This window comes from Rhinolophus sinicus, linkage group LG03 (genome assembly GCF_036562045.2).
Source record: "Rhinolophus sinicus isolate RSC01 linkage group LG03, ASM3656204v1, whole genome shotgun sequence".
Classification (NCBI taxonomy): Eukaryota; Metazoa; Chordata; class Mammalia; order Chiroptera; family Rhinolophidae; genus Rhinolophus; species Rhinolophus sinicus.
Window position 1 is genome coordinate 31,335,165 of NC_133753.1, and position 20,461 is coordinate 31,355,625.

Here is a 20,461-nt window from a genome sequence, read left to right on the forward strand (position 1 = left end):
TGTGGGTCACCTGAGTCTGGGAACAATCTGGGACGCTGAAGACACCTGAGTTAGAGCTTTAGCATACTTTGCCAGCGGTTATCTCTGCTTGCCTTCTGCTGTCCTCACCAGGGCCCCACCTCAGGGGAACATGTGAGATGAGAAGAGGGTTCCATTGATCCTCACCATTTGGATGGGCAGAACCACCCCTCGTAGATGGGGAAGTAAGGGTCCCCTCTGTAATGAGCTTGCCCAGGGGCCCAAGTGGAAACGTGGCTGGAGTAGATCTGGAAATGAAGTGCCTTTGCTCCTCCCTGCAGAGGCGTCCACAGAGAAGCAGGCCTAGGGGCGACAGGTGGCCTTGTCCACAGTGGTGGAGGGTGCAGGCTCTGAGACAGACCGTCTGACTCCTCAACCTTCCTGCACCTCAATTTATTTTTATCTGTAAATTGAAGGTAATAACAGTACCTGCCCGAGGGAGTTGTGAGCATTACAACACTTAGAATAACACTTGGCGATTATTAGGCACTCAATGAATACTGGCTATTATAAGCAGTATACATTCTTAGGCCCAAGTCATATCATACTGTACTCACCCAAAAAGATACACTTGTGCAGGTGAAAAGCAGGTAAGACAAACTCAGTAACTAAAAGATCTCACGGAAGGTTAATGCACAGCCCCTGGGAAGACAGTCAAGAGAGGGTAGAACTTACAGGGAGGTTTCCAGGCTGCTTGTACCTGGATGGATCCTGAATCTTTTTTTTCTTTCATTAAAAGAAATTAGCACCGGCTGACCCTTGTCTGCAGCTCCCCTTCCTGCAAACTCCTGCGTCATTTGCCCCAAACACAGCTCTCCCTGTCCCGCCCTCTACTGCACATAACTCAGGGGGTGCAGTCTTTCAGTTGGGCCTCACTGAGTTCTCGGCAGATTTCTTGCTTCACTGACCTCCCCTCGGTTAGCCCTTTATGACCACCTGGAGCAGGGTTGCTCCAAGGCTGGACGGTGAGCTCTCCTCCTCCTGCGCACACAGGAGGGAAAGCAGCTGATGGAAGAAAAGCCCCAGTTTACGGACCTGGTGTCCCAGAGGCTGGAAGCCTTGCACCGGCTCTGGGATGAGCTTCAGGCCATGACGCAGGAGAAGACCCAAAAGCTCTCAGCTGCCAGGAGCTCTGACCTGCGCTCGCAGACCCACGACGACCTCAACAAGTGGATCAGCGTCATGGAGGACCAGCTGCGGTCGGATGATCCGGGCAAGGACCTGACCAGTGTCAACCGGATGTTGGCTAAGCTGAAGGCACGTGAGCGGGTGACATACTGAGAGTGTAGAAATAGAGGGGATCCTGAGGAACAAATCTGAAACCTGAAAGCAAGTACTCCTTCTGTTCCTCTTAGCTGGGCTTATCTTTATTGTGCAAAAATGTCTCCTGGTCCGTATCCCATCTCCTACCCCTTTGCAGTGGGTAAGACAGGGATCCAAAGGAGCTAATAAAAGTATGCCTGAGAAGTCAAGGACAGTGGCTCAGGAAAGATGAGTGAGGGAATCCAGAGAGACTTCCTGGAGGAGGCTGAGCTCAAACTGGGCCTTTAGGATGGGTGGGATATAGTTGATGGGGAGGAGGGCGGGGCTGCCCAGGTACCAGGGCTGGTGCTGACACTGTCCCCTTGCGTCCCAGCGCGTGGAGGACCAAGTGAATGTGCGGAAGAAGGAGCTGGGGGAGCTGTTTGCCCAGATGCCCTCGCTGGGAGAGGAAGAGGAAGACATAGATGTGAGCATCGAGAAGCGGTTCCTGGACCTCCTGGAGCCCCTGGGGAGGAGGAAGAAGCAGCTGGAATCATCCAAAGCCAAGCTGCAGATCAGCCGAGACTTGGAGGACGAGACGGTGCGTGGGCCCAAGTCCCCGAGCCCCGGAGGCTGAGCCAGCCGCCTGCCATCAGGGTATCTGGCTGCCACCCAGGGCAATTCTTTGCAGCAGATGTCTGGTCATTGTACCCCTTTATCTCACAGGGTTGTTGTGATAATTACATTCAATATAAAAAGAAAGCCAGTGCTTTTTGAATGGTAAATCACTCGTGGATTTGCGGGCCAGACGGACTTGGGTTCCAGAACCAGCTACATTATCTTCCCCCTGTATGACCAAGAGAAAGTTATTTGGAATCTCAATGTCCCCATCTGTAAAATGGGGGGGCGGGGTGAGAAACCCTGGTACGGGATGTTAGGAGACATGGCAAGCAGAGCTCTGTCTGGCTCATGCTCAGGAAAGGGTGGCCGTGATTGTCATCAGCTGTCCCCTGCCTTCTGGTCCCCGCAGCTCTGGGTGGAAGAGAGGTTGCCTCTGGCCCAGTCAGCCGACTACGGCAGGAATCTGCAAACCGTGCAGCTGTTCATGAAGAAGAACCAGGTGAGTGCTGCGTTACCTTGTCGATCCAGGCCCCGCCTTGCCCTGCCCTCCAGAAGACCAGCTGCAGCAGATTATTCTTGTTGGTAGCTGTGGGCTCCCCAGACTCCATAACAGCTTTGGTGATGGCAGAGAGAATTCTGGGAGGACCACAGAGCGGGCGGGGAGGGAGGTTGTTTAGATGCTTTGAGATATGGGACCATCAGACCCATCAGGGCACAGGTGAGTGCAGGATCCAGCTACCCTGGCCTGGGGTTTAATGTGCTTTGCAGCTTCTATACTCGGTGGCCTCCCTGAGAGGAGGCCCATAGCGCCTGCTTGCTCTCCAGCACTGCTTTGCCCTTCTTCTGGGGCTGAGCAGGGCCTGTTGGGTGTCCTCAGGGTAAGTGGCCCCATTTCTCTGAATACGTGAGGATATTTGTGGGGCTCAAACCCCATTAGGAAGCCACTAAACTTGGACTCGAGCCACCAGAGCAAGCATTCATTTGCTGTTCTGCTCTATCTTAGACCTGGTTGGGAGTTTCTGTGGCCCAGCTCAGAATCCTGGAAGTGAGCAGATGCCACAATTTCCTCTTGTATCAGAGTTACCTTACATCTCCCAAGGCCAGCTGCGTGAGGTCATGGTGCCTCTGTGTTCAGCCAGGGGCTGGCCGCACACCCTGATCTTGGGTGAAGCGTCTGTCCTCCTGCCTGGAGCTTTCTGGATTAGAAAGAGAGGGGAGCTACAGCCACAAGCAAGGAGAGCCTGGGGACTCATCCTGGAGGGAGCAGAGTGTCCCAGAGTGCCAGTCGGTATCACAGCTCCTCAGGGAAGGAAAGTCATGGTAGACAGGGCTGCTTTCCCCAAAATAGCAGCAGCCGACATCTGCTTACATAGCCCAGCAACTGTGCAAGAGCCTGAATTATACTCAGAGAGGTTCCTTACAAGCCTCCTCAGACCCTTTGCTTCTGGTTGACATGATCTAGTCACAAAGGCTGCAGTGGCCGCACAAAGGGACCTGGGCTAGAAGGTGGTAGGAAGGGGATTAAGTCAACACTTTAACCTCCAGTTAAAGGTAGGAGGCTCGTAGAAGATAGTATCCTTGGGGCCTCAGTTTCCTCAACTGTAAAATGAGCCAACTTCCGCCCTTACGTTAAAGACTTTTGACTCTGTCTAGCCTCAGGAAGTGTTACTGCCAAAAGATTTTCATCTCCCCTGGCTGAAGGTTGTTGTTTTAGGAAAAGGGCAAATATAAATGGGGTTCTCCTAAACAAGAAGGAAAAGATAATCTCTTGGGAGAGCATGGCTGCCCTAGTAAAGATTATTTCAGGCTAACCTACCTGAAGCTTAAATCCCATCTTATCATTCCCTCTATTGCAGTAGTTCTCAAACTTCAGTGTGCATCAGACTTGCCCAGCTGTTCCAACACAGCTGACCAGGATGCACCCCAGATCTACTGAATCAAACTCTGGGAGTAGAGCCTGATCATTTCCATTTCTGTCCAGATCCTGGGTTGTGTTGAAACTACTGGTCTGAGACTCCACTTTGAGAACCACTGCTCCAAGGCTATCCATTACAACTAGAACAAATCCTGCAAGGTGCCACAGCAATGGTTTTCAGCCCTGGCTGCACATCAGAATCTTCTAAACCTACAAACGCCCCAGTCCCACCTCAGAGCAATTAATTAGGATCTCTAGGGTTGGAGCCCTGGCCGTGTCTGTTTTCTCAGATTATTCAATGTACAGCAGGGTTACGAACTCCTGTTCTGCCTGATCTGGCCCCTGTCTACCTCTAAATCTCATCTTTTTTTTTTTTTTATAAATTTTATTGGGGAATATTGGGGGACAGTGTGTTTCTTCGGGGTCCATCAGCTCCAAGTCGTTGTCCTTCAATCTAGTTGTGGAGGGCGCAGCTCAGCTCCAAATCCAGTCGCCATTTTCAATCTTTAGCTGCAGGGGGCACAGCCCACCATCCTATGTGGGAATTGAACCGGCAACCTTGTTAAGAGCTCGCACTCTAACCAACTGAGCCATCCAGCCACCCCTCCAGCAGCTCAGCAGCAGCCCCTTATCTTCAGTCCAGTTGTGGAGGGCGCAGCTCACTGGCCCATGTGGGAATCAAACCGGCAACACTTTTGTTCAGCGCTCATACTCTTAACCAACTGAGCCATCCAGCTGCCCCTAAATCTTTTATCACTTTCTCCCTCCTTCACAGTATTCTAGCTTCTCTGACCCTCTCTCTGGCCTTCAGACAGCCCAGACGTGCTTCTCCCCAAGAACTTTACACTTGCTGTTCACTCTTGCCAGCAACACTCATCCCCCAGGTCTTTGTGTAGTTGCCTCTCTGTCATCATTCACGTCTCCTTCAAATGTCATCTCCTCAGAAAGGCCCTTCCTGACACTCCCAGCTAAAGTAGCCACCACCAAACCTCGGCAGACATTCTTCATCTCATTGTTATATCTTTCTCATAGCACCCCTTATCTGCATGTATTCGTGTATTTATATGCTTACCATCTGTTTCCTCTACTAGAGTGTAAACTTGATGAGGGCAGGGGTTGTATTTACCTTGTTTCTACATTGTCCCTAGAACAGAGTCTGCTACATGGGATATAATAAATACATGTTGAATGAATGCAGTCAGGGAAGAAGGCATCAAAAGCATACTGCACAGGAACCTAGAAAGCAATTATTTAAAAAAAACAGAGAGAGATACCGTGTTTCCCCGAATATAAGACCTAGCCAGACAATCAGCTCTAAAAATGAGTCTTTTGGAGCAAAAATTAATATAAGACTCGGTCTTATTTTACTATAACACCCGGTCACGTTATACTTATATGTTATGTTATATTATAGTACATTATATTATACCCAGTCTCATAGTAAAATGGGACTGGGTCTTATATTAATTTTTGCTCCAAAAGATGCATTAGAGCTGATTGTCCGACTAGGTCTTATTTTCAGGGAAACATGGTACCTTTTAGAATCCCTTGCAGAGGTCATAAGATCTCAGGAAGAGTAGAGGCAAATGGAGCTGACACCATGGGTGGTTTGAATACAATTGCCCAGACTACAGAAGATGGTCAGCATCAAGATTCCCAGCATAAAGTGTGAAAATGAATTTCAGTGAGTTAGATGACATGTGGGTGTTGCTAGTTCTGGATATTTTAAATGCTGACCGGTCACTGTACTGCCCCATGTGCTGCTTTGGCCTCCGCCCTCCACATGGTGTGAAAGGCCTTGGGAAGTCGTGGAAAGAAAGGAGGAGCGGGTAAGGAGCCAAGAGCCCACAAGCAAGCGGCAGCCAGGTTCTGTCCTCTAGGACCCAGAAAGTGAGTGACACACGTAGGTCATGGCCCCCTGAAGAAAAAGGTGACCCAGTCACTAGAATGGGAGGAAAATGCCATTTTGCTGACTGAAGGCTCAGACAAGAAATAATACAAAGCTCACAAAAGATTTGAGAAATAGAAAATGGGGAAAAAACAGAACAAAACCCTAAGCTCTGTTCAAGAGGCAGCTGTCGACTCTTTATACGAGCAAAAGCTGCTAAAATAAAATATCAAAAAGCCATTTAAAAATTGTTTTCCTTCCCTCTGTCATACGAAGAAGTCAGGCTCTGCTGAAACATAGGGAGACTAGGGAGCAGCCAAGAGTACAGGCTCTGGGACAGGGAGAGCTGTGTTCAAATGCCGGCTCTGCCACTCGCTGCCCCCAGATCCTTAACTGCTCTGTACCAGTGTCTTTGTGTCTGTCTCAGAAGACTGTGGGACGGTGAAAACAGAATGTTGTGAAGTGCCTGGCGCATGGTCAGGCCGCCACCTGCTGTGCCTTAGCTTCCTGGAGCAGAAGGGCAAGAGGTGCCAGGCTGTCACGTGGGTAGCCTGCTGCAGGCCCCGCCGCTGAGCCCTTACGCTCTGGCCACAGACGCTGCAAAACGAGATCGTGGGCCATACACCGAGGGTCGAGGACGTGCTGCAGAGAGGGCAGCAGCTGGTGGCAGAGGCAGAGATCGACTGCCAGGACATCGAAGAGCGCCTGGGCTACCTGCAGAGCTCGTGGGACACGCTGAGGGAGGCAGCAGCTGGGCGGCTGCAGCGCCTGCGGGATGCCAGCGAGGCACAGCAGTACTACCTGGATGCAGGGGACGCCGAGGCTTGGATCAGCGAGCAGGAGCTCTACGTCATCTCAGATGAGATGCCCACGGTTGGCTCGGGCTGGGTTTGCCAAGCTGGGTGCCGAGGAGAGGAAGAGCTGGGGGCGGGCAGTCAGTGGGGAGCCTTGTAAGTCAGGTGTGTGAGGAGTGAGGGCAGGGGGACAGTGTCCAAGGAACTCTCCTTCTCAGGATGCCCCACCTCTTGAGCAGACCCCTATCACTCACATACTACAACCAGGCCACCTATCTGCCAATTTAGATTTGTTCCAACCCAAGCGTTCTTCACCTTTTTTGTGGATCCTGTGCTAATGAACTGCTGTGGGAGGGGGTGAGAAGTGAGGCGAGGGGGTCTCTAAATGCTGAAATGATACAGGAAGTTTTCATGGGACAGAAGGTTGTACCTGGGCCTGGAAGGGTAGATATTAAATAAGAATTGGGGGAGTCGAAAGGAAGGTAGGGTGTGGGCATTGCTGGGAACAAGAGTGGCAGGAGGGATGGTCTACGGTTCCCCTGTGGGTGTCCCGCGAGCCTGGCTCTCCTCCATCCTGACACCTCGGGAGCTGGGCTGTAATCTGGGCCCTGCCAAGCTCACTGAGCTCAGGCTGATGGTCCCCTGCATCCTAGGATGAAGAGGGCGCCATCGTGATGCTGAAGCGGCATTTGCGGCAGCAGCGTGCAGTGGAGGATTATGGGAAGAACATCAAGCAGCTGGCCGGCCGGGCCCAGAGTCTGCTGTCTGCAGGCCACCCCGAGGGGTGCGTGCACCAATGGGGGCAGCTGGGCCAGGTCATGGGAGTCAGGCCAGGGGCTCCACCAACCAGGATCCCTGCAGAACCAAGTGGGAGAACAGGAACAGTTTTCCCCAAAACTATGGGTTTGAGAAAACTGCTTTCTGGGCTGCTGGTTGGCCCAGTTCCATTTTATGCCTTGGTTTTGTGGGAGTAATTTCAAACAGGGCCGAATAAGGTATGGTTTGCAAAAAGATCAGGAACTGGAATAGCAAAACTACCTTCTGGGTGAACCGAGAGCTCCACATCTTTTGAAGAGTTAGCCTATGCTAAGAGACACTGAAGACTAACTTTGTTTTTTGTTTGTTTGTTTATGGTACAGAAAGTACTTGAGGATCTCACAGTATCTCAGCAAAACCATTATACATGAGGGAAGGTAGAAAACCTATATCCATCTCAACTGGTCAGTTGTGTGGATTTTACATAAATGGGAGCCCACTGGGCCAGAGCCCTCAGGCTGCCCCCAGTCATGGCCCTGTGCTCAGCTGCCTCTAGGGTATCCACAGCTATGGGTCCTCAACAGTCACCCCAGCATCTCCCAAGGAGCCCCAAGGATGGAGCCCCTGGTACTGCCCCTCCCTCCCTGAAGAGCTAAGCAGGGCCTGCTGCTACTGGAGCCCCTCTCAACCTGCCCCGTCAGTCTCCTGGGAAGAATAATGGGGCAGTTCCCCACTTTGCATTTGTCTCTCTGGGCTTCCCAGAGTGAGGGGTAGTGGCAGGAAGCAAGGGGAACACATTTCTCTCATCCCTTGAAGCATCATGGTCTAAGAGATGGTTCTTTCTCTCCCTAACTCTTCCCCAGGAGAAGTCGCTGCCATTTCTCCTAAGCTGTACTTCCCTCACCCACCTGTCCCTGTGACAGGGCGGGAGGAGTAGGTCAGCTCCCCTGAGCTGGCAGCTCTGGGTTCTCTGTCACTGTCTCTGAGCACTTTCTGGTTTTGAATTCCAGAGAAGAGATCATCAGACTTCAGGGGCAAGTGGACAAGCAGTATGCAGGGCTGAAGGACATGGCAGAGGAGCGGAAGCGGAAGCTAGAGAACATGTACCACCTGTTCCAACTGAAGAGGGAGGCTGACGACTTGGAGCAGTGGATTACAGAAAAGGAATTGGTGGCTTCATCCCCAGAGATGGGGCAAGACTTTGACCAAGTTACTGTGAGTACGCAACTGCTTTCTTTGTCTCTCTCTAATGCAGTAGATGCAGGCAGGAGCTGTCATTTCAGACACACATGCACCCCTGCCAGTTGCAAAGTGCTGCACAGAGATGCAGGCACAGCAGTGGGCACTCAGGCCTCCTGGGAGAAGATGTGAAAGCACAGCTCCAGGTGGTGGGAGTTGTCACCTGGGGAAGTCTGCTAGTGTAATGACACCACCCACCCCGGACCCCCAGTAACCAAATTTCTCTCTATCCTCCGTCCAGCTGCTCCGGGACAAGTTCCGGGACTTTGCCCGGGAGACTGGGGCGATCGGGCAGGAGCGAGTGAACAATGTGAATCACTTCATCGAGCAGCTCATCGACGCAGGCCACGGAGAGGCGGCCACCATCGCCGAGTGGAAAGACGGGCTGAATGAGATGTGGGCAGACCTGCTCGAGCTCATCGACACACGCATGCAGCTGCTGGCCGCCTCCTACGATCTGCACCGCTACTTCTACACGGGCGCCGAGATCCTGGGCCTCATCGACGACAAGCACCACGAGCTGCCCGAGGACGTGGGGCTGGATGCCAGCACTGCCGAGTCCTTCCACCGGGTGCACACGGCCTTCGAGCGGGAGCTCCACCTACTGGGTGTTCAGGTGCCTTCCGCCCCTGCCCGTCCCCGCAGGCTCCAGGGACCTCCCTCCCTCCCACATCTTCCCCATGACCCCGGGGAGCTCCTAAGTGTCAGGTTTTCTCCTGGCTCCTACAGCAGAAACCTCTAGAACAGGCACCCAGAGATTTCACCTCCTCAGAGAGGCAAGAGCTCAGGACAGAAAGGCCGGGAGCAGTGGCGCGCAGACATCTTTAGCTTCTAGCTTTTTACACTGAATCTTCACAAAAACCCAAGGCATAATATACCTTAAAATGTCATTTCTCTGGTAATGAAAAGTATTATGATGTTACTAGCAGACACATACACGTGTGTAAAGTAACACTTTTCTAGCACCAGGTACTGTTCTAAACAATATATGTGGTCACCGAACCCTCAGAGCCACCCTCTGAGGAGGGTACTAATGTCGTCTGCATGGTATAGATGAGGAAAGCAAGGCGTAGAAAGGGTAAATAAGGTGCCTGGGAACAAGCAGATAAGCGTGGAACCAGGATGCAGGTTGGCAGTCTGGCTCTAGACTCTGTGCTCTCAGCTGCAGGGCCCCAAGATCTGCTTAGATCCCCCTCCTCCCACCGCTGGGGTGCCCCCTGAGGCACCTCCACAGATCCACAGGGTTCCAGAGTTCAGTGTGATAGAAAGGGAGGGGGTGAGGGGTCCCAACTGCCAGTGGCTCGCCCGGCTTCCCGTGGAGCAGGAGAGATGGGCTGCTTGTGCAGTCTTGCACCAACCAAGTGGGGTTCAGGACCCTTTATTCCCCCAGAAGGGGACATCCTAGGGAGTTGTTCTCTGCCTGGCCTGTGGCTCCTGTGCCTTGGAGGCACCAGAGCCCCTGCGGCAGGTACAGTCCCCCGAGGTCTCAAAGATGAGGCTTCATTGCCCTGGGGCCAGCCTCAAACATGGGGTCTGGTGCAGCCCCTTCCTCGAAGAGGCAGCATGCAGGGTCATTAAAAACAGGGACGCAGGAGCACCCCTCCAATCCCAGCTGCCCCTTCCACTGGTGTGAGTGATCTCAGGCCTATGAGTTAGCCCCCTGTGCCTCAGTTTCCCCATCTCCAAAACAGGACCTCTTGTGTGAGGTTGTTGTAAAGATGAAGAGAGTAATGAATATAAAGTGTTTAGAACAGTGCCTAGTACATAGCTACTCTTATTATTGTACTTCTGAGACCATCAAAGAGCATAGAGTCCTTCTTACTCCCCTTTGCTGAGGACCAAAGCCCAAGGGGGTGGGGCACCTTGGGTCGGCAGAGGTGCCAAAGCGAGGAGTCTTCTCCTCCAGCACCCAGTGGGAGCTGCCTTCCAGCAGTGCCCTGAGCGCGGGGTTGGGGGGAGGCCAGGAGGAGGCAGACGCCCTCGCCTGTCCTAGGCCCAAGATGCATCTGTCTGGGGAACAATATCCAGTTTGCCTGATCCCAGGTTCAGCAGTTCCAGGACGTGGCCACCCGCCTGCAGACGGCATACGCTGGGGAGAGGGCAGATGCCATCCAAAACAAGGAGCAGGAGGTATCTGCTGCATGGCAGGCGCTGCTCGATGCCTGTGCTGGGCGTCGCACCCAACTGGTGGACACGGCAGACAAATTCCGGTTCTTCAGCATGGTCCGAGACCTCCTCTCCTGGATGGAGACCATCATCCGGCAGATTGAGACCCAGGAGAAGCCGAGGTGAGGGGCGTGTCCTCAAGGCAGCCCCACTCCTTGGCCACTTAGTCCCAGAGGCTGACAAACAAGGGCGTTGCATGGGGCTCCTCCCTGGAGGGGCCGTCCTGGAGTGTAAATGCACAGGAGTCCCCAGGGGCACCTGAGCGCTGGGTCCAGGAAGAAACCGAGTGGTTTGGCTTCTGCTGGAAGGATCGACCATTTCAGAGTAGAGGGAATCCTGAGTGTGGCAAGAAAGACATCTGTCAGTGAGGTTCTCCAGTGAAGGCAGTGACCACGGTTGTCAGTGGAAGTACACGGTTCACTCTTTACTCTTCTCCCAGCGCTGGGATATGGGGGGGCCACTCCCCTAAAACTTAGGAAGGAGCTCGTGACCCATGGGAGGTGGGGGGTCAGGCACATGGGCAGCGAGAGCCTCAACGGGGATCAGGGCTTTCTACAGCCTTTCTGTCATATTAGCAGTTGTCGCTGGCCTGTCTCTGTCCCTCTGTCCCTAGGGTGCTTGTTTTGATGTTCAGGCTTTTATATTTAACTTCTTTATTGAGATATCACTCACATACCATATAATGCAATTTTTATAGTATACCATTCAATGGTTTTCTTATATTCACCGTTGTACAATCATCACAATTCAAGTTCAGAAGATTTTCGTTACCCCAAAAAGAAACCCTGTACCCCTTAGCCGTCGTCACTCCCCATTCCCCCCCTTTTCCCAGCCCCTGGCAGCCACTCATTTCTGTTTCTCTAGACTTTTCATATGAATAGAATTATATATGTGGTCTTTCTTGACTGGCTTCTTTTCGCTTAAGCCTGTTTTCAAGATTCATTCATGTTATAGTATATATCAGTACTTCATCCTTTTTATTGCCAAATAACATTCCCTGGCTTCTTTGGGGGTCCCTGCACCCCCACCCATGGCCACTGACCAATGGGAGACATCCCTGTTCCTGGTGGAACCAGACTGGCAGAGAGAGAGTGGGCTCAGAATCCCAGGCAGGTAGAGAGCGGCCCCTCTGATCAAGACTTGGCATCAGACAGGCCAGTCACCAAGCATTTTCTTCTTCTCCAAACTCCCTGTATCCTGCCCCCAGAGATGTCTCCTCAGTGGAACTGCTCATGAAGTATCACCAGGGTATCAGGGCAGAGATCGAAACCCGGAGCAAGAACTTCAACGCCTGCCTGGAGCTTGGCGAGTCCCTGCTGCAGCGACAGCACCAGGCCTCCGAGGAGGTGAGAGAAACAGCGGAACCTAAAGAGCCTTCTCCCTGTCCTTACCCCTACTTTTGTGGTGCCAGACAGCGTCCTGGGAGGGATTTTCCCAGGAGACTCATCTTTCTTTTCCCCTTGAAGCATCAGTGATTAAAGCCACACCAAACCCATTCAAGGGGCCGGCTGCTCAGTAGAAAGAGCAGACTCACAACACACCTAACGTCCACATGTGTGCATACTTTGCAGTTGGTGACACCCACCTCCTAGGTGAGGCGCAAGTGCCTCAGAGAGGTTAAGTAACTTAGCCAAGGATGCACAGCTGGCAAGTGGCAGGGATAAGGCTTGAAGCCAGGTTTGTGTGACCAAGCTCAGCATTCTTTGCCTGACCCCTCTGCACACTGCCTCACACCACAGGAAGGGTTACCAAAGCCTGAGCTGTTCTCTCTTCCTCCCTGCAGATCAGCGAGAAACTGCAGCAGGTGGTGTCCAGGAGGAAGGAGATGAATGAGAAGTGGGAGGTCCGCTGGGAGCGGCTCCGCATGTGTGAGTGCAGCCTGGGAGCCAGGGAACCTGGAGGGGCAGGGGCCAGACCCCTGCTGGGGTGGGGGCAGGCAGGGCTGGTGTCACAAAGTGGTCAATTTCCACCACTGCCCAGAGAAGAGCCCTCACAGCTCCAGGGCCAAGGGCCTCAGGGGTCCCCACAAAACACCTACATGCACATGTTGCTGGAAGCCCTGTTCTAACCAGCCAGAGTCCCACTCTCTGCTGTCCTCTGCCCCCCACCTCGTGCCAGGCTGTGATCCCTACAGTGCGGCCTGGGGAGGGGTCAGGGGAAGGCTGTAGTGCATCCCAGATGTTTGATCTGAGGCATGCCTGGCACATAAGAAGCTGTGTCCTCAGCTGGAGATTAGGGAGGTGGAGTTATCCTACACTCAGGTGGGCGCTACCAGCCAGGGAGACCTGGACTGGTCCCATGGCTGCTTGTGCACAATTTTGTGAGACAGCCAAGGGCTGGAAAGAGAGTGTTCAGGGCAGAAGACAGCTCCTCAAAAAAAAGACATCTGAGCTACATGTTTTTAAAATGGAGTTTGTTCTAATTGTTTTCTTAAAATACCAGTATCGGTGGAGATGATGTAGGGGCCCAGTGTGGGGAAGTGGGGGCCTCAGGCAGCAGGTCACCAATGAGCAGTGTCCACACAGTTCAGTGGCACCTGTGCGGCCCCCTCCCTTTCCGCCTGCTCCGTGTCGGTGGGCTGAGCGGCCCGAGGTCCCAGCAGGAGCGGACCGCTGGGTGCTGACAGACCCCTGGGCCTGTGGGGGGGCTTGTGTCTTGTTCTCCATGGCAGTGCTGGAAGTATGCCAGTTCTCTCGGGATGCCTCCGTGGCCGAAGCATGGCTGATTGCCCAGGAGCCCTACCTGGCCAGCCGGGACTTTGGACACACGGTGGACAGCGTGGAGAAGCTCATCAAGAGGCATGAGGCTTTTGAGAAATCCACAGCCACCTGGGCAGAGCGCTTTGCTGCCCTGGAGAAACCCACCACGGTGAGCAGAACGCTGGGGCCGTGGGCAGCCACGCCTCGAGGGGGCTTCCTCAAGTAAGGAACTCTCAGCCGTTATTAGGGACCTATGGACAGTGTAAGAGGCTTGGCAAGGGGGGGAGAGTGGAAAAGAAGTACAAGTGGCAGAAAGTACTGACTTTTGAACCAAAAGACAAAAAAGAATAATTGCAGAAGGAACACATACCAGGATGTGTTGGGTACAGGGAGCCCCCTTTAGAGAAAGGTGTCTGAGAGCAAGCTCCCCTTCCTGGCTGCGCTGACCCCCTTGGCTTTTTCCTCCCCTAGCTTGAGCTAAAGGAACTCCAAACCCTGGAGAGACCTGAGGAGGAGACTGGGTAAGTATGAGGGGGTCAGGGGGTGGCGGTGGGCTTAGCTGGAACACTCTGCCAAGGGTGATGAGTGGGGAGCAGGAGGGGAGGGTACTTTTAATCAGAAACAGCCCCCTTACATTTTAACCGTGTGACCTCTCACACCTTGACCAGGGGTTAGAGAAATTTGGAGTGTCTGAAGCTTGCAGGCAGAGAGGAGCTTTGTTTAGGGTTTCCAGGCGGGAATTCCTACCTGTTCTCAGGAATTTTTTTCGCTTTCCCATTCCTGAATCCCGAGAAAAGTTGCTCAGGAAATCACGAAAATCAGTTCCTTGAACCCAGGAGGTTGGTAGTATCGGCCTTCACTTTGTGGAAACAATTCATCGTGGGGAATGGAAAATAGTTTATATCTTGGGATTCGGGAACGGGAAAGCGAAAAGATCTCCTGAGAACAGACGGGAATTCCCACCTGGAAACCCTGCTTTTGTTAATCCCAAATCACGGTGCAGGCAGAACCCAGTAGAGAGCTGTGGCTGCAGCAGAATCACCTCCCCCACTCTGGGAGCCACCTGACCATGTGCCCCAGAGAATGTTCTGCATAGAACCGTGTCCATTTCTGAAGTATCTGCCTTAACTGGAAAGTGAGGGCACATCAAGCATCTGCTTGCTGAGTGCCTGCCAGGCTGCTGCGAGACCTGGACACGGGAAGATACTTGGCCTGTGCTCCCTAGAGGGGGTTGGGGGAGCAAGGCCTCGGGGTAGGCACTGGCCTCAGCGAGATGCTTGTTTCTAAAGAGGGGCTGTGTGTTCCGTAGGCCTCAAGAGGAGGAAGGCGAGACAGCAGGGGAAGGTCCCCGAGCTCCCCACCGAGCAGCCACCGAGAGAACGTCCCCGGTCAGTTTCCTGTCCCACTTGTCTAGTTCCTGGGAGTCGTTGCTGCCAGAACCAGCTCATCCCTACTAGGCTCGGTCGGTGGGGGCGCAAGGCGAGGACAGGCACACGCCGCCCCACCCCCAGACTCCTCCTTCAGACCAGTATGCATTTTTCACTTAGGTTTTCTTAATTCCTAGACTAAGTCCCCTCCTCCCTTCAACCCAGAAGAAACTGACATGCCAGCCCATTGACATGACTCTCTTAGTTTGGTTTGATCTAGTCTAATAAATTTTCTTGTATAAATACATCCCCATCTACATCAAGGGAAACAGTTTATACAGAGATGATTCATTTTTATACACCATCCTTTTTCCCATTTTCCCTCTCCGTCCTTCACAGTATCTCTCACACACACACATACACACACACACACTCACCCACCCACCCACAGATAGACTGCCCAGTCTTGGGGCTACAACCACGGGTGTTTTGGGACACCCACCCCTCTAGCTGATTCTTCCCTCTTAAGCAGAGCCCCTCCCCTTTGCCCCTTCCTGGCCTGATGCCTGTGGGTCAGGATAAGGAACTGAGTGGATTGGGCACTGGTTCTGAGGCAAGAACAGACTTGAGGGAGCCCTGCAGGAGTGTGGGAGAGCCTCAGGGCTTTAGGTCACAGGCCCCATCCCCCAACTTGTAGAAAAAGAGGGTGGGTGGCGGAGGGGGGCTTGGGAGTGGACTAAGACTGACCAGCTGCCAGTGACCTGGGCATATGGCTCTAGGACCTTGCCTGGTAGAGGTTCCTTAGCTGAAAGGACTGGGGTCTGTGTAGGGGGCCTGGGAGGCTGTAACCAGGTTTGGGGGAGATGCCCTGGGGAGTGGCTGACTGAGAAGAAAGCACGAATTCAGCATGTACCTTGCATGGCTTCACCACTGCAATTACCCACCTCTCCAGGTCACCAGGTGAGCGTGCCTGAACCTTGAGGGTTTAGGGAAATTGGTATTGTTAGAATTGGTATAGGTTAGAATTTCTGGTACACCACCCACCCCAGAAAAAGTGCACATACAGTGAGCATTTCCTGTGCAGAATCCCTGTCAGGTCCGTCCTTCAGCCCTTCCCACACTTCTGTGAGAGTCTCTCTCTCGCTCGCTCTCTCACACGCACACGCACACTCCCGGTCTCCCTCTGCTGTCTCCAGCCTGGACAAAGGCCTCCCTTTCTGAGCTGCACCAGCCCATCATGTCCAGCAGAGGGCATTCCTGGGCTCCCGCTGGAGGGGTCTCTCCCAGAAGTTCCTTCTGAAGCTCCCATCATCACATGTGGGAGTCTCTGGTGGACTTTGTCCCAGCCCCTTTTTCCCAGTGACAGCCCTCACCGGAAGGAGAGAGAACTTTGGGGGCTGGCACAGACTGTGGACACTGGGGCTGGGACATCCCTGCCTCCTGCACCATCCGCGCTTCAGCTGTGCATCCCTGTGTGTCTGTGTGCAGTGGTGTCCCAGGTCTACGGGCTCCTTTGTGACCACCTGAGTGACTCCATCCATTGTTTGTCATGTACGTCTATGCAAGTGTAATTACATGTATATCAGAGCCGCCTCCATCCAGCATCTGAATGTCTATGGGTTTGGGGGGAATAAAATCTGCTTGGACCTGAGTATCTCAGTGGAAGGCGGGAGTGAGCCCACGTTTGAGACCCTTCTCAGAGAGCCAGCCACTCCACCAGATGGGAAAACTGGCCTGTGCCCGGTACCAGGAAGAAACCAAATGGCGCATCAATGAACACCAGGCCCGAGGCCTCATGGAAACATTTCCTGCTGCTTCTCCTGTCTCAGCCCTGTGTTGAGTTTTCATGAGGACCCACAAAACCCTGGAGGAGGGCATGATACCCAATTGGTCTTTGATATGAGAAGAGCGGAGAATGGGTCCCACCCAGGCTGGGAAATGTTTACAGAAACCGCAGGCCTCCCTCAGGAAGGGCTGGCTATCTATTGGGCCTTCTGTCGGGGAGGCCTGGGTCACAGTGGCTCTCCTGCTGTCCCGTGTGTGTGGTCTGGTGTTGGTGCCCCATAGACTAGATCCACGCGGTGCTGCTCCATGTGAAACCCATCACTAGTGCATGCCAGCTTCCTGCTTGGGGGGAAGACGGGAGTGGACCAGGCACCTGAAGCCCTGTCCAGACGCTGCTCACCACAAGGCGGCCACCCGGCCCCCCCCCCTTCCCGGGTGTGCACACACACGCGTGTACACACAGGGACGGGAGTGCCATTCCTGCATCCCTGCCTCCCTGTTTTCCTCAAGCACAGCATTGTGTAACCATTGCCTCCCTCACCTCTTCCCTTTCCCCGTTAGAGCATGTTCTGGTAAAAAACAATCCATGCACACAGGTAAGTGTGTAAGTATGTGTGAAGCCAGGCAGAAACAAGGCATTGCAACAGGCCAGGCTCCTGGCCTGGAAGTCAGGACGTTGGGTTCTAGTCCTGAATTCTGCAGGAACCTTCCCACATGATTTTAGACAAGCCACCTAATCTGCCTGGGTCTCTGTCTTACAAAGATCCCTCTGCGGGATTACAGAAAGTCCAGAACATTCCTGAATGTCAACAATGTTCCTGAATAAAGGGAGGGGTGGGGAAAAGGTGGTTTTCTCTCTTTTCGTCTCCTCCATAGCTCTAGGGAACCTGGTTCGTGTTTGTCATGTGCCAGTGGGTGTGAGGCCAGAGATGGGGAGAATGAGGCAAAGGGTTGGGGTGTTTGCCTTTGTCCCTGTTTAGGGAAGAGAGGCAGGGTTCGACCTCGGCTCCTGCCAAGGTCCGTGCTCTGATGTCAGCCCCAGGTACTAGAGGGGGGCCTGGCAGCAGACTGAGCCATTCCCCTTCCTCTCACTGTCTGGGGTGCCCTCTCCCCCACACCCTCTGCCTTAAGTGTCTCCCCTTCATCCTGGGTGTGGCTCTGGGAAGGGCTGGGGTGTCCCCCTAAGGTCCTCATCTTTAGGGTGCCTCAGAATCCTCAGTGTGATGTTGGTGGTGAGATACTGACTGACACATTGAGCAGAAATGGTATCACCAAGGATCCAAGTCACCCCAAGCCTAAGGATCCCCAGCCCTGGGACACCTGTGCACTCTGCCTGTTCCTGGCTTTTTGGTGGGCAGTGGGGCCTGAGCTAGGAACTCCCAGAGGGGCTGCTGTGACAACGCAAGTGACATCCCTGAAAAGGCCTGTTGCTCCTAGGGGCTGTGGCAAGCAAGAGTCTGTCTTCAGGGTAATGGTTTGAGGCAGTCGTGCTCTGTCTGCCTCTAAGCCTCAAGGCTGGATCCAGTCTCTGTGTGTCAGGACTCCAGGGTGTGAGGGTGTTCCAGAAAGCAGCAGCCTGGGTGTCATTCACTATCAGGCCCCTTCATCCGGTTATCAGGGAAGACTCTCACCCAGGTGCTCACAGGCAGCACTGACAACAACCTTCCAAGACTGCCTGCCGCCGGCTTCCTAGGAGAGAGCACTGGGCTTCTCGTTAGGGATGAGCACCAAAGCTGAGACGTCTCGGCCCCTGGCCTCTCCCTTCCATAGTCTTAGAGGCTGCTGTGGCTTCAGGGGACTCACCGGCACTGGAGAATGTGAGGACCAGTGCCCCAGGGGCTTAGTGGGCACTGGATTGCAGCCAGGACATCTTTTCAGCCAGTGCCTGGCTGGCTCCAGCTGCTGTCAGCCCCTGGGAACCTGGGCAACTCCCTCACCCCCATCCCCAGCAGTGGCATCCTGGGCAGGCAGTCTGGAGCTTTAATCAGCAGCCAGAAACTGGGCTCTGACGTCCTTGGATGGAAGGGATGTGGGTGTGGAGGCAGCAGCTGTGTTTCTTCTTGCCTGAGCAAGTTCTCCCAATCCCTTTCCCCCTCCCCCTGTGAGGCCCAACTGAGCTGCTGTTTCAGGCATTTTGCAGTGAATGCAAATCGTGAGCAGACCAGGCCTAGAAAGAAGTTCAGTTTTCCCCTAAACTTGGGCGTGTCCTTGTCTCCCCAGGATGCCTGAGTCAGCGTGGCAGGGCTGTGTCTGCCTGCAGTCTGGCCCGGAGCCCTGTTACTCCAGGCTCCCCAGAGAAACTGGCTCTAGGCTCTTTCTGGACATTGGTCCCACGCTGGGTGTGCCCAGCTGTCTGTCTGTGGTCAGACACGATCTTCCTGGCCTCGCTGCTCTAGAGGCCCCCTCTCAAGTTCTTTCTTCCAAGCTGTGTTTCAGAGCGTCCCGGGAACTGATGGGCTTGGGACAGACTCAGTTAACGCGAGGTATCTCAGAAATAGGGTTTGAAGCTGCCCATTTGACAGGTGGGTGGCGCATCCGGGTGGGGGGCAGGGTCTTCTAACTCTTTTTAGTCTTTCTAAGGCCGATCAAGCGAGCCCCCAGCTCCTCCAGGGCAGGGACCAGGAGAGCCCACACCCGTAGTGGGAATGGTGAAGACAGCTCCCCAGAAAGCCTAATTCTGTCGCCCATGATGCTGGTGGACCAGGTCTCCTCCCTGTCCAAGGGGGCCCTGCACACTCCCCTCTCCATTTCCCCTCACTTTACCTGGTGGCCTTTTGCTCTGTCCCCAACCGTTGTCCGCCCTGGTTCCCCAGTTGTCATCTCAGCCCCTAGAGCACAGTGTTGATCCGCTTTTCTTGTGAGAGCCCCTCACCATCCCTGCCACCAACCCCAGGACCCCTCACTGCCTGCTCCAGCCTCAGCTCCTCCCACTCTTTCCCCTGTTCAGCAACTTCTCCTTTCTTTAGACATTTGTCTCACCCTATGTTGCCATCTCTTTGGCTGCTCTCAACAAACCATCTCTTTTCTTGCAAACAAGTGTCTTCTGAACAGCCTTCCCAACCTGTCTGCCAGCAGCCGCTCTCACCCTCACGCAGAGGAGGAGAACACAGACATCCGATGCTGGGAGGGTAAACCTCTCAGCTGTAGAAGTGGCCAGCTTCCTGGGGAACCACCCCGCCGTTCCCCAGCGCTGTTGGGTTCCCCGAGGCCTCAGCAATAGGTCTCTTCTGGCTCCATGTCCCTCTCCTGGCCCCTTCCAGTGTGGCTCTGACATGATCGCGCTGCCTCGGCCGATTAACCACGTGTCTTACATAAGCCGAGCTCGTCTCATTTAGACCGTGAACCCCATCAGATAGGTACTTTCCTCTGGAGCAACAGTACCACCGCTTGCAGCAGACTTTAGCAGGAAGAGCGCAGAGTTTGGGACCACCCTTCCACTCTCTCATGTGTGACTGTGGGCAAGTTATTCATTCTCCCTGACCCCCCGTTTCCCTCATCTGTAAAATCGGGGTAGTGAGGACACTTGCCTCTCAGAGAGGGTGTGAGGATTGGAACAGAGAATGCAGAACATCTGGCATCTAGTAGGTGATTACTTAAGTCTCCATTTTTCCCCTTCATTTTTTTTTCTCCGTCCTTCATGCAGACATTCATCTCTTAAAAGAAACATCCTCCATACGAATTCTAGCATCCCTTACCTAAGTCCTCCCAAACCAAACTTCCTGGGGTGCCCCTCCATTGAGATTCCCTGCACACACACTCTGGGCCGAGTCCTTGCTGTGACGTAGATGGGCATGACCGCTGAGTGGCTAAGGTGGAACAGTCTCTTTCTGGATTGCATCCTTACATCCTTGTTCTTATCAACGTTTCCTTTACAGAGAAGCCCCCTCACTTGTGTTTCTTTTCTTGTTAGTGTATCTGGGTCCACCGAGCATCTTCTAGAACCCCCAAAAGACCCTGTGGTCACTCACCAG

The 20,461-nt window shown here is 53.6% G+C and overlaps 1 protein-coding gene across 2 annotated transcripts in view; it reads left to right on the plus strand.

Annotated features, from left to right (window-relative positions):
* Nucleotides 1-20,461, plus strand: part of SPTB (spectrin beta, erythrocytic) — a 115,209-nt gene that overhangs the window by 84,832 nt on the left and 9,916 nt on the right. For both annotated transcript variants that reach the window (XM_019733314.2, XM_019733313.2), the window contains exons 20-32: nt 1,012-1,275; nt 1,655-1,861; nt 2,291-2,380; nt 6,279-6,557; nt 7,132-7,262; nt 8,245-8,449; nt 8,715-9,089; nt 10,517-10,761; nt 11,847-11,985; nt 12,423-12,507; nt 13,311-13,507; nt 13,810-13,859; nt 14,648-14,726. In XM_019733314.2, the coding sequence (XP_019588873.2) occupies nt 1,012-1,275; nt 1,655-1,861; nt 2,291-2,380; nt 6,279-6,557; nt 7,132-7,262; nt 8,245-8,449; nt 8,715-9,089; nt 10,517-10,761; nt 11,847-11,985; nt 12,423-12,507; nt 13,311-13,507; nt 13,810-13,859; nt 14,648-14,726 (2,346 nt within the window). The remainder of the gene's footprint in view (nt 1-1,011; nt 1,276-1,654; nt 1,862-2,290; nt 2,381-6,278; nt 6,558-7,131; nt 7,263-8,244; nt 8,450-8,714; nt 9,090-10,516; nt 10,762-11,846; nt 11,986-12,422; nt 12,508-13,310; nt 13,508-13,809; nt 13,860-14,647; nt 14,727-20,461) is intronic.